This window comes from Elephas maximus, chromosome 4, assembly GCF_024166365.1.
Source record: "Elephas maximus indicus isolate mEleMax1 chromosome 4, mEleMax1 primary haplotype, whole genome shotgun sequence".
Classification (NCBI taxonomy): Eukaryota; Metazoa; Chordata; class Mammalia; order Proboscidea; family Elephantidae; genus Elephas; species Elephas maximus.
The window spans coordinates 73,297,077-73,310,714 of NC_064822.1; the positions used below are offsets into that span (position 1 = coordinate 73,297,077).

Consider the following 13,638-nt stretch of genomic DNA (forward strand, 5'->3'; position numbering starts at 1 on the left):
AGTTAATAAGTGCCTAAACTTTTAGCACAGACAAATGTCTCCTGGCTCCAAGCCTGTGTTAGTGGCCATTAGGATGCTTGGCCATGATCATGGGTGTGAGAAAATTAAGAATGCAGATAAAGTGCCTGCAGAACTTGGGGCACAAGGCAGGATCAAAACACGTTTGGCTTTCCCTTCCTGCTTATTCAAGGAAGCAGATGTGATCTCTTCCTATCATCCATCCTACAATAGCCATTGGTGCAGCCCCTGAGGTCATGGTGCTGTGTGTCGGCTGCCCCCTGTTGCCAAAAGAAGGTTCACTCTGCAGTTGGTCTATAGGATGAAGGTTTCCCAGAGCAAGGATTTAAGGGATGTTAGAGAAAAAAGAAAAAAAGAAGGCAAGTTCAATTGCTAGAAAAGGACATCAGGTTTAGTAAAGTAGAGGGCCAGTGAAAACAAGGAAAATCCTCAGTGAGATGGACTGACACAAAGCCACAATGATGGACTGAAACATACCAACGATCAGGAAGTTGGCACAGGACCGGGCAGCTTTTTATTCTGTTATACATAACGTTTCCATGAGTCATCTTGAACTCAATAGCAACTAACAACTATCATTTGTCTTTTACTTAGTATAAATTAAATTTAGAGGGGAATTTCTTCATAATATCTGGATAGGTTGTGAGAAATGAAAGATGGGAGTTTCAATATGGACTCATGATTCATGCAGTTCAGAGGGGTATATGTTGATAACTCCTGGGTGGTGCTGTTATGAAGATTTTGGTAGTTAATAGATACCACAAGGTCCCAGATGCCTGTAGGATAGAAAGAGATATATGGATGGACAAAAATCAAACTTCAACTACTTCTTTCTAATCTCATTCTAGCATAGCCAGAATGTCACTGGTCATAACATTTTGTGGGAATTCCTGGGTAGTGCAAATGGTTAACATGCTCAGCTGCCAATGGAAAGGTTGAAGATTTGAGCCCACCCAGAGGAACCTCAGAAGAAAGGTCTGGCAATTTACTCCTGAAAAATCAGTCATTGAAAACTCTGTGGAGCACAGTTCTACTCTGACACACATGGGGTTGCCATGAATTGGAATCGAAAAATTGACAGCAATTTTTTTTTTTTAATGCCCTGTGATGAGGCTTGTTCATAAATACAAGGTTCAATCTATGTGTTCTTTCTAGGATATCTGAAGATTCTGAAAGTCTGCAGCATAAAAAAAAAAAAATTTTTTTTAAAGTGGGATCTAATTACCAATACTAGCATCCCCAAAGTTTGTCATGATGATTGCCTCCAATTAAGTTCAAAGTATTTAAGTGTTGAACCATCTATTGCCAAGCCCCCTTTCTGCTTCTCAGAGTCCATCCACAAAGTCTGACTTTTCTTTAGCTTTTTCTAGAAAGGATTGATTAGCTTATTGTTGTTGTTTGTTTTTAGGTGACCAGTACCTTCAAATGTGAGGCTCCGGAAAGCATGAGCAAATTTGGAGGTAATCACATTTTCTCCATTTTCAAGGAATATCTTCAGCATATGTCCAAAGAGCAAGACTGCATCCAAGTAGGCAATTGCAAAGTCATTTTTCACCTGAATGAGAAAGGAAAATCTTTGAAGGAATCCCCCAAAAGAGGTTCTAATCCTAAGCTGGGAGGAAAACGTTTCTGGGCTCAGTAGTGTAACTAGAACAAAAAGTAATAGGATAAAAGGGCAATTGTGGGGACAGTATTAAAGAAAACTCTTGGAAAATTCTTAATTGGGCCGGGGGCTTTTTAGTATTCTATATCACAATTCTGCCTTCTCTTGGGATCAACAAACTGAGACCATTACCTTTAGGCAAGTAACTACAAGCAGTCGTACTTCCTTCCCATGATGATAAAATATAATACAATTGCAATCAGAAAAGACAACATGCAGCATGTGGAGGGATCTATCATGTCTAATTCTTGTAAGACATTATAGAAATGATGCTTGCTTGTAGTCCAATGTTTTCATTAAAGAGTAAAAGAGGAAAAACCAAAAACCCACCTTTCAGTACCCTGAATAAGACATGAAGAGTTTTGATTGGATGATACCACTGAACTTGCCTTGAAGATAGTTCTGATTGGGTGTTACCGCAGGCCCCAAATGTTTGTGGGGGGAGGATAATGGAGGGAGTCAGAACCCCTCTGCCTCAGTGGCAGTTGCATGGTGGTCTTTACAGAGCTGAATTAAAAGCTCCACACCCGCCTGAGACCAAGCTAGTTCTATCAGCCCAGGCATTTTGGACTGCTCATCTATAAATAATCACACTTTTGCCAGAGCCTAGAAGCAGTACAAGTGACATCTGAATGCTACATCTGGAATTATATTTGCTAGAAAACGTAAAAAGGAAAAATAGCTCCCTATTCATTGGTTTTAGTTTCGTTTGCTGAAATCATCATTTGATGAGGAGAAAAGAATCCAATTAAGGTTATACTGCTTAATTTTGGAAGGGCCCTAAAACCAAGGGCTTAAAATCACTAGTCTAGGAAAACCTGTGATAGCTTCAAAGATACTCAACTCTCCTTACAGTTTTTTGGGCCTGGCCCCTTGGCTTGCCATTCTAAAGTTGTCCAGGGTCTTAGGCCTGCCCCTTCTCTCCTCCTCCCATCCCAACCTGCCCTCAGCTGTCTGTCTCTGCATTATGCATCTGATAAACTTAATCACAATATGGTACAGGGGCTGATAAGCCCAAGGTGCTATCAGTGGCAGGGGCTCTGTATTATAAGAAGATGAAAAAGGTCTAAACTGAAGCCCTTTTTCTGGGAGAAATGCTAAACAAGATGGGATGCCAAGATAATAAGAATAAACCAGGACTCTCCCTGGGCAAATTTGGAGAATGGTCAATCTAATTATAACTTAGGAATATATATCTCCAGTGGTGGCATTTTAATATCAGTGACAGGAAAGTCACTTTAAGAAGCAGAGGACTTCCCAGTAACTCTCAATTTATTTTACATTGTTTAATTTCTACCTCTCCTAAAAGTAAGGGAGGACGTGAATGGTGCAGATGGTTAACACACTGGGCTGGTAACTGGAAGGTTGGAGGTTTGAGTCCACCTAGTGACATTTCAGAAGAAAGGTCTGGTGATTTATTTCCAAAAAATCAGCCATTGAAAATCGATGGAGCAGAGTTCTAATGTAACACACGGGGTGGCTATGAGTCAAAATTGACTCAACGGCAACCGTTGTTTTTTTCCCCCAAAAATGCAAGACTGACCCCCAGTAGCAGGACCTCTTCCTATCTTATCACACTGTCACTTTCACTCTGGTATTACAGAGGCATCTGCTATCATGCTGGTCTACAGCCCAATACAGTGACCTTGAGTAAGAATTTTGGTAGAGATCCTGCTATTGTAAAATGCTGTACACATAGCCGGACTCGGCTAATACTTGTTTAGTTAACGGGAATGAGTAAAACTAACTGCTCATTTTAGAATTTGGGGCCCCAATAGGAGAATAATTATCTTGCTTTTGACAAAGAAAATAACAATATATATAGAGAGAGAGAGAGAGAGAGAGCTAACCAGTGATAGATCTTCGGAGGAAGAGTTATTTCTGCTGAAATTTCCAGGAGACAGTGTCAGCACAAGGACATTTTTCATAAAGTCAGGGGCTGTGACATTTTCCTCAAAGTAGTTGTTACTGTAAAATAAAATAAAAGGCAATAGTTTCCCATGAAAATTAGGGTCTTCCAAAAATAGAGATGCATCGTCTATGATTCATACAAATATAACATCAGCCTTGAAAATTGTTTTAGTTCTGTAATCCAAAAAAAAGTTCTACTTTCCTAGGATAAGTTCTCTTCTTCTATACTTGCTAAGCTGAATAAGAGAACTTAGGCAACTATGGTTAACATAGGCAAATGAAAGGGAAGACCAGAATGCATATACTTCTTTGAGGATGACTTTTGGGGTTCTGGATGTGGGAGCTAGTGTTTGCTTTCAAAGCTTTGTAATCCTTGGTTCCAACCTGGAAATGTTCTTTTCATAAGTGCTCAAAATTGTTTAGAGATATTGGGATATAAAGGAGAGAAATTTTATCAATTAAACTTACTTTTCAAATGGTGAAACATAAGTACAAAAAGATTACACATTTTCTCTAAGATAGCAATCTTCTTGACATACATGACATTGGCTTATTGACCCTTGTATCCTCAACTTCTAGATCTTGGTTGGCACATGAGGACTCTCAGTGCTGTCTGAGATTGCCCTCCAAATAACATGGGTTTTAAGCTTTCTAACCATTTGAATGCTTTAATATGAAAATAACCTAACATCTTTAACCGCTATAATTTAGGGTTCAGGGTCATTTAATGTTCAAACCACTGAGTAAACACTTGTAGTATGTACTAAAGACTATGTTGGGTTATATGCAATATTAGATTATTGCATCTAATCCTAAAAACATCTCTATAAAGTGGATATTTTATTCACGTTTTACAGATGAGAAATTTTTTTTTTACTTAAACTGCTTTTTTTTAAAAAAATTGTGCTTTAGATGAACGTTTACAGAGCAAATTAGTTTCTCATTAAACATTTAATACACATATTGTTTTGTGACATTGCTTGCCAACCCCACAACGTGTCAACACTCTCCCCTTCTCGACCTTGGGCTCCCCACTACAGCTTTCCTGTCCTCTCCTGCCTTCTCTATATTGCCCCTGGGCTGGCGTGCCCGTTTAGTTTCATTTTATTTTGGGGTCTGTCTTAATCTTTGGCTGAAGGGTGAACCTCAGGAGTGACTTCAGTACTGAGTTAAAAGGCTGTCATACTCTCAGAGTTTCTCCAGCCTCTGTGAGACTAGTAAATCTGGTCTTTTTTTGTGAGTTAGAATTCTGTTCTACATTTTTCTCCCACTATGTCCAGGACCCTCTATTGTGATCCCCGTCAGAGCAGTCAGTGGTGGTAGCCAGGTACCATCTAGATGTCCTGGGCTTAATCTGGTGGAGGCTGTGGTAGTTGTGGCCCATTAGTCCTTTGGATTAATCTTTCCCATCTGTCTTTGGTTTTCTTCATTCTCCCTTGCTCCAGGCAGGGTGAGACCAGTGGAGTATCTTAGATGGCCACTCACAAGCTTTTAAGACCCCAGATGCTACTGACCAAAGTAGGATGTAGAACATTTTCTTATAAACTATGTTATGCCAATTGAGCTAGATATCCCCTGAGATCATGGTCCCCAGCCCTCAAGTACAGATGAGAAGATTTAATCTCTAGCAGCCAAGTAATAATAGTCCAAGGGTCAAATGAACCAGAAATATCAGAATTAGAATTCAAACTCAGGTACATCTAGTTTTGAATCTCATGATCTTCTCAAAACATTGCCAGATGGAGGAGAGAAGCCCAAGATGGTGACTTAGACTGATGCACCATAACATCCCCTTACATCAAAGACTCAAGAAATCAAGTGAGACAAATACAGATGACAACCTTGGAACCCTGAACATTAAACAGAAGGATGAAGAATTAGACTGAGCTCTGAGTGGAAGGAGAGACAGAAAGAAAACAGCAGACACAGAGATATACAGATCCTTGATGCCCTGCCAGCTGGTCTGGCACAGCATGGTCATCTTGGAACAAAGTGGACAGTGCTTCTGATTGAGGAACACAAGGAGGCAACTACAAGGAATTCACTACAGGAGAAAGAGGTACTGTGCAAACAAACCTAGAATGATATAAGGTGAGCAGGACACAAGCTGAAGTTAAAGAGGGCAAAAATAGGAAGACTGGGAAAAAACTCCAGTGATCTTGATGACCACAGAGAAGAGAGGGAGTGAGGAACTGGGGAAGGGACTCCTCACCAGTTGCAGTGCCTGATCATTTGGCCAGGAAACACCCACTGAATAGTAAAACTGCAGAATAGCAACTAGAGGTTCCTCACCCAGCCAATCTCCATGTGGCCCTCCCACATTTCAATGTGCCAGACCACAATTGCCTCGGGTGACCAGGCAGGAGCACCCCTTACACCCACTCTCAACAAGTGGCAGGAGTGACCCTGCTCCCACACCTGCTGCCCACAGACTAGGCGGGAAAGTGCCCACTTCCTGTGACTGGTGGGAGAATACTTGCAGCCCAGTGACCAGCAGAAGTGCCCCAGAGCCCACTGGACAAAGAAAAGTGCCTTGTAGCTCAGTGACCCGCAAGAGCGCCCGGTCCCCTATAGCCCAGAGATTGGCAGAAGCGCTTCTGCAGCCTGGGAACTGGTGGGAGTTCCCCTGGCCTAAACTCTGAAATCAGTGGAATTGTGCCTGGGTTTGCTGTCTGAAGACTGGCATGATCCCCCATGCCTGCACAGTAACCAGAGATGCACCCAGCACCATTGCCCAGCAACCAACAGGTATGCCCCATGCCCTACCCCAGCAACTAGCAGACATACTCCTCTGCACCCTTCCAACGGCCACCCAGCATGACCCAGCAGGCATACTCCATGATCAGTGACCTCCAGGTACATCCCAACAGGCTCCAACAGCACCTACGCCTAACGACAAGTAGGCACTCCCTGTGTCAACAGCCAATGACCACCCAGCTGCAGCAACACTCATCCTACACCTAGCCAGGTCTCGAACACACTAACTGATGGCACCAACATAGAAGAACCCCATGGTCCCACACACAAAGGTTGTGGAGGGACCCTGACCACCCAAAACCTGTCATCCAATATCAGAGAAAGAAGCTGCTCTTTTACCTCCTGTCAGTCTGGTAAGGGAAGACATACAAGCTTAGCCACAGAGGACTTGCACATGCGTGAGACCTACCATACCCACTAGGGAAAGGAAATCATAGCCAACAGACACCACCAATGTCACAGACAGACCAGAACCACAAAAAACAACAATTAAAAAATACAAAGGAAGAAAGACATTCAAAGAGAAGGAGAAGCAACATAGCTCTGGATAAATCAAAGCAAATTAAAAAAAAAAAAAGCACAAAACAAGTGTACATACAATTAAGTAATAAAGAAAAAGAAATATGTAAATAAATAAATTAACAATTTAATCCTTCAGTGACAGCAGGCAATAAAGAAACCATATGAACAAACAGGATAAGATGCCTCAAAAAAGTGAGCAAAATAAAAAGTCAGAAAACCTTCCTGAGGAAGAAATGGTAATAGAATTACCTGATAAGGAATTCAAAAGACTTAGATACAGGATCCTCAAAGAGATCAAGGAAAACATAGACAAAGACCTAGAAGGATTCAGGAAAACAATACAAGTACAAAATGACAAGATAAGTAGACAATTAGAAAACATAAAAAAAAAAAAAAACTAGAAATTCAGAAGATCAGCAATAAAGGATCAGAAATAAACAACTCAATGGATATAGAAGCAGAATTGAAGCAATGGAAGAGAGAAAGAATCAGCAAAACAGAGGACAAATCCATTGTTACTAACCTGTTTGAGGAACAATCAGAAAAAGGAATGATGAAAAATGGAGAAAGCCTAAGAGTTACATGGGACACTATCGAGAAGGAGAATTTATGTGAAATTGGAATTTCAGAAGAGGAGAGGAAAAAAAGCACAGAGATAATATTTAAAGATTTATCGACATAAAACTTCCTTAATATGATGAAAGACAAGGTTTCCATCCAAGCTCAATGAACCCCATACAGGATAGACTCAAAAGAAAGTCACCAAGACATATCATAATCAAACTTTCCAAATCAAAGACAAAGAAAGAATTCTAAAATCAGCTTGTGAAAGATGAAATATCACCTACAAAGGGGTACCAATAAGACTAAGCACTGATTTCTCAGCAGAAACCATGCAGGGAAGAAGGCAGTGGGATGACATATATAAAACCCTGAAATTAAAGAATTGCCAAGCAAGAGTCATATGTTCAGCAAAATTGTCTTTTAAATACAATGGTGAAACTAGGACATTCCCAGATAAATAGAAATTAAGGGAGTTTGTTTGGATCCACAATCAACACCCATGGAAGCAGCAGTCAACAAATCAAAAGACGCACTGCACTGGGCAAATCTGCTGCAAAGGACCTCTTTAAAGTGTGAAAAACAAAGATGTCACCTTGAAGACTAAGGTGTGCTGACCCAAACCATGGTATTTTCATCACATCATATACACATGAAAGCTGGACAAATAACAAGGAAGACCAAAGAAGAATTGATGCCTTTGAATTGTGGTGTTGGCAAAGAATATTGAATATACCACAGATTGAAAAAAGAATGAACAAATCTGTCTTGGAAGAAGTATAACCAGAATGCTCCTTGGAAGCAGGGATGGCAAGACTGCATCCTACATACTTTGGACATGTTGTCAGGAGGGATCAGTCCCTGGAGAAGTATGTCATGCTTGGTAAAGTACACGGTCAGTGGAAAAGAGGAAGCCCCTCAACAAGATAGATTGACACAGTGGCTGCAACAATGGGCTCAGGCATAACGACGATTGAAGGGATGGTGCAGGACCAGACAGTGTTTCGTTCTGTGGTACATAGGGTCTCTGTGAGTTGAAACTGACTCAACGGCACCTAACAACAACAGCAACAAGGGAATTCATTAAAACCAGGCCAACTTTACAAAAAATATTAAGAGAGTCCTTCAGACAGAGAACCATTGACATCAGAAAACAACCTGAGATTAAGACATACGACAGCATTACCCAGACAGCAACCCAAACAAAGAATCCTCGAATGTAAAATAAAGCTGCAAAACAGAAAGCAGGGAACCACAGATGTCAATCTGTAAACGATGACAACTTCAAAAAAAGAGGGAGGATTAATGACATAGTAATAGAATTTCCATATGGAGGGGAAGTCAAGGTGATATTGAGATATAACAGACTGTTTTAAACTTAGAAAGAGAAAGGTAAATTCCAGAGTAACCACAAAGAAAATTCATAAATCTACTCACCAAAATAAAAAAGAAGAGAATGAAAAAGACTCAGCAGACATAAAGTCAACAATGAAGGAAACGAAAAGAAAATTCATAAACAAAAAGAACATGCCACAGAAAATAAGGCAGAACAGAGAAATTGTTAACACCACAATAAAAAGCATAACAACCACATAAGGGCAGGAGTAAATTCATGCGTATTGATAATCACACCAAGTGTAAATGGTTTAAACGCACTAGTCAAGAGACAGAGAGTGGCAGAATGGGTAAAAAAAACACGACTCATCAATATGTTGCCTACGTGAGACATACCTTAGACACAAAGATATAAATAGGTTAAAAATCAAAGGAAGGGAAAATATATATATCATGCAAGCAGTAACTAAAAGAGAGCAGAAGTAGCAATAAAAATCTCTGATAAAATAGGCTGTAAGTCAAAATCCATTGTTAGAGACAAGGAAGGGCATTATATAATGATTAAAGGGTCAATCCACCAAGAGGCCATAACTATAATAAATATTTATGTGCCCAATGACAGAGCTCCAAAATACATAAACTCTAACAAAATCAAAAACAGAAGTATAAAGTTCTACAATAATAGTAGCAGACTTTAACACACCATTTTCGATGACAGACAGAACAGCTAGAAAGAAACTCAACAAAGATACAGAAGATCTAAATAACAGAATCAACGAACTCATTCTCATAGACATATGCAGAACATACCACTCAACAGCAGCATAGTACACACTCTTCTCCAACATACACGGGTCATTCTCCAGAATAGAATATCTAGACCATATATAGAACACAAAGCAAGCCTCAGCAAATTAAAAAACATTGAAATACTACAAAGCATCTTCTCTAATCATAATGCTTTAAAACTAGAAATCAAAAAAAGAAAGAACAAGGAAAAAATTAAATACATGGCAATTGAATAACACCTTACTTTAAACCTATTGGATAGTAGAAGAAATTAAAAACAAAATTAAAAAATTCTTAGAATCAAATGAGAATGAAAACACAACATATCAAACCTTTGGGACACAGCAACAAAAGTGCTCAGAGGAGAATTTATAGCAATAAATGCACACAGCAAAAAAGAAGGGCCAAAATCAATATCTCACCCCTGTAACTCAAACAAATAGAAAAGAAGCAGCAAAAGAGGTCCACAGTCAGCAGAAAAAAGGAAATAATAAAGATCAGAGCAGAAATAAATGAAATAGAAAACAGAAAAACAATAGAATCAACAAGACTAGAAGTTGGTTCTAAAAAAGAATATAAAAAAATCAACACACTATTGGCCAAACTGACAAAGGAAAAAAAAGAAAAGGCAAATAACCAAAATAAGAAATGAGATGGGTGACATTACAACAGAACCAGCTGAGATAAAAAGAATCATAACGGAATACTATGAAAAACTGTACTCTAACAAATTTGCAAACCTAGAAGAAATGGACATTTTTCTAAAAACACACTACCTACCTAAACTAACACAAATAGTGATAGAAAATTTGAACAGCCCCATTAACAAAAGAAGAAAGTGAAACTGTCGTGAAAACTGCCAATAAAAAAGCCCCAACCTAATGAGATGGAGAAACAAATCAACAACTTCATATGGAAGGGAAAGAGGCCCCGGATAAATAAGGCATTACTGGAAAAGAAGCCAACGTGGGAGGCCTTACTTTACCTGATTTTAGAACCTATTATATGGCCACAGTAGTCAAAACAGCCTGGTACTGGTACAATAACAGATACATGGACCAATGGAACAGAATTGAGAATCCAGACATAAATCCATCCACATATGACCAGTTGATACTTGACAAAGGCCCCAAAACAGTTAAATGGGGAAAAGACAGTCTTTAACAAATGGTGCTTGCATAACTGGATATCCATCTGCAAAAAAATGAAACAAGACCCATACCTCACTCCATGAACAAAAAGGAGCTCAAAATGGATCAAAGACCTAAATATAAAATCTAAAACGATAAAGATCATGGAAGAAAAAATAGGGACAATGTTAGGAGCCCTAATACATGGCATTAACAGTATACAAAACATTATAAAGAATGCAGAAGAAAAACTAGATAAGTGGGAGCTCCTAAAAATCAAACACCTATGCTCATCCAAAGACTTCAGCAAAAGAGTAAAAAGACTACCTACAGACTGGGAAAAGGTTTTTAGCTATTATATTTCTGATCAGCGCCTGATCTCTAAAATCTGCATGATACTGCAAAAACTCAACTGCAAAAAGACAAATAACCCAATTAAAAAAATGGGCAAAAGATATGAATAGACACTTCACTAAAGAAGACATTCAGGTAGCTAACGGATATATGAGGAAATGTTCATGATCATTAGCCATTAGAGAATTGCAGATCAAAACTACAATGAGATTTCATGTCACTCCAACAAGGCTGGCATTAATCCAAAAACACAAAATAATGCATGTTGGAGAGGCTGTGGAGAGATTGGAACACTTCTACACTGCTAGTGGGAATGTCAAATGGTACAAACACTTTGGAAATCGATTTGGCACTTCCTTAAAAAGCTAGAAATAAAACTACCATACGATCCAGCAATCCCACTCCTTGGAATATATCCTAGAGAAATGAGAGCCTCTACACAAGCAGATATACGCACACCAATTTTAATGCAGCACTGTTTACAATAGCAAAAAGATGGAAGCAACCAAGGTACCCATCAATGGATGAATAGATAAATAAATTATGGTATATTCACACAATGGAATACTACACATCGGTAAGGAACAACGATGAATCTGTGAAACATTTCGTAATGTGGAGGAATCTGGGAAGCATTATGCTGAGTGAAATTAGTCAGTTGCAAAAGGACAAATATTGTATAAGACCACTATTATAAGAACTTGAGAAATAGTTTAAACTGAGAAGAAAACATTCTTTGGAGGTTATGGGGGGGGAGGGAGGGAGGGAGGGGACATTCACTAATTAGATAGTAGATAAGAACTACTTTAGGTGAAGGGAAAGACAGCACACAATTCAGGGGAGGTCAGCACAATTGGACTAAACCAAAAGCAAAGAAGTTTCCTGAATAAACTGAATGCTTCGAAGGCCAGCATAGCAGGGGCAGGGGTCTGGGGACCATGGTTTCAGGGGACATCTAAGTCAATTGGCATAATAAAATCTATTAAGAAAACATTCTTCATCCCACTTTGAAGAGTAGCGTCTGGGGTCTTAAATGCTAGCAAGCAGCCATCTAAGATGCATCAGTTGGTCCCAACCCACCTGGATCAAAGGAGAATGAAGAACATCAAGGACACAAGGCGATTACGAGCCCAAGAGACGGAAAGGGACACATGAACCAGAGACTACATCGTCCTGAGACCAGAAGAACCAGATGTTGCCCAGCTACAACCGATGACTGCCCTGACAGGGAACACAACAGAGAACCCCTAAGGGAGTAGGAGAGCAGTGGGATGCAGACCCCAAATTCTCATAAGACCAGACTTAATGGTCTGACTGAGACTAGAAGGACCCCTGTGGTCATGGCCTCCAGACCTTCTGTTGGCCCAGGACAGGAACCATTCCCGAAGCCAACTCTTCACACATGGATTGGACTGGACAATGGGTTGGAGAAGGATGCTGGTGAGGAGTGAGCTTCTTGGATCAGGTGGACACTTGAGGCTATGTTGGCATCTCCTGCCTGGAGGGGAGATGAGAGGGGATTAGAAGCTGGCAAAATGGACACAAAAAGAGAAGAGTGGAGGGAGAGAGCGGGCTGTCTCAAAAAAAATTTTTTTTTTTTTTTTTTAGAGGGAGAATAATTGGGAGTGTGTAGCAAGGTGTATATGGGTTTTTGTGTGAGAGACTGACTTGATTTGTAAACTTTCACTTAAAGCACAATAAAAATTATTTAAAAAAAAAAAAGTGCCAGTTCTGATTCAGTAGGTCCTGGTGGAGCTGAGACCCTGTGTTTCTAACAAGCTCCTGGGTGGTGGCAAAAGTGTTGTCTGAGGACCACATTTTGAGTGGCAGGGCGAGGCTCCATCAGGCAACTCTAGTCAGGTCAGGGACTTGCTCAACATTCTTCAGCATCTTTCCATAACCTTTAAAATGAACTCAGACTCTGTAGGAATGGTTCTTGCCAGTCTCTAAGCTTCACTGCCCCCCTGCAGCTTCCCCACGTACATATTGTGCACACACACACACACACACGAAACACACTCACCTGTGTGCACACATGTGCACAGGGCTCCTTGATACCCCTGCTTCTCATCTGTATCCCTATGTACAGCTCCATCCGGACCTACTGAATTAGAACTGGTGTTTTAATAAGATTGCCTGGTGACTTGTATGTGCATTAAACTTTGAGACACACTGATCTATAGTAAGGGTCAAAAAACTGTAAGGAATCAGAAAATAAATATTTTTAGGCTTTGCCGGCCATATGGCACAGCTCTACTCTGACACACATAGGGTAGCCATAAGTTGGAAGTGACCTCTTGCCTAGCGTATCACCCACACCTCACACACACCTCCACCCTAAACACATCCAACTGTCCAATTTCTTCTTGTCCTTCAAACCCCAGCTCAAGTGGCACCTCCTTTGAAAGGAGCCTTGCCAGATTCCCCAAGACTGGACTAAGTGGCCCTTTGGTGAGGTCCCATAGTACCTCCTGTCCCTCTTCACAGCCTGAATTAAGTGGCTATGGCACTGAGGTTTATTGTTTATCCCCGTATACCCACCACTGAGCACAGTCCTTGGCACATTACGGGGTATCATACATGCAATCTGGAATAGAA

At 40.2% G+C, this 13,638-nt stretch overlaps 1 protein-coding gene across 1 annotated transcript in view; it reads right to left on the reverse strand.

Annotated features, from left to right (window-relative positions):
* GUCY2C (guanylate cyclase 2C) overlaps nt 1-13,638 on the reverse strand; it is a 93,341-nt gene that overhangs the window by 43,735 nt on the left and 35,968 nt on the right. Inside the window, exons 7-8 of the mRNA XM_049881505.1 lie at nt 3,532-3,649; nt 1,438-1,573 (exon numbers count right to left, since the gene is read on the reverse strand). Coding sequence (XP_049737462.1) covers nt 1,438-1,573; nt 3,532-3,649 — 254 coding nt within the window. The remainder of the gene's footprint in view (nt 1-1,437; nt 1,574-3,531; nt 3,650-13,638) is intronic.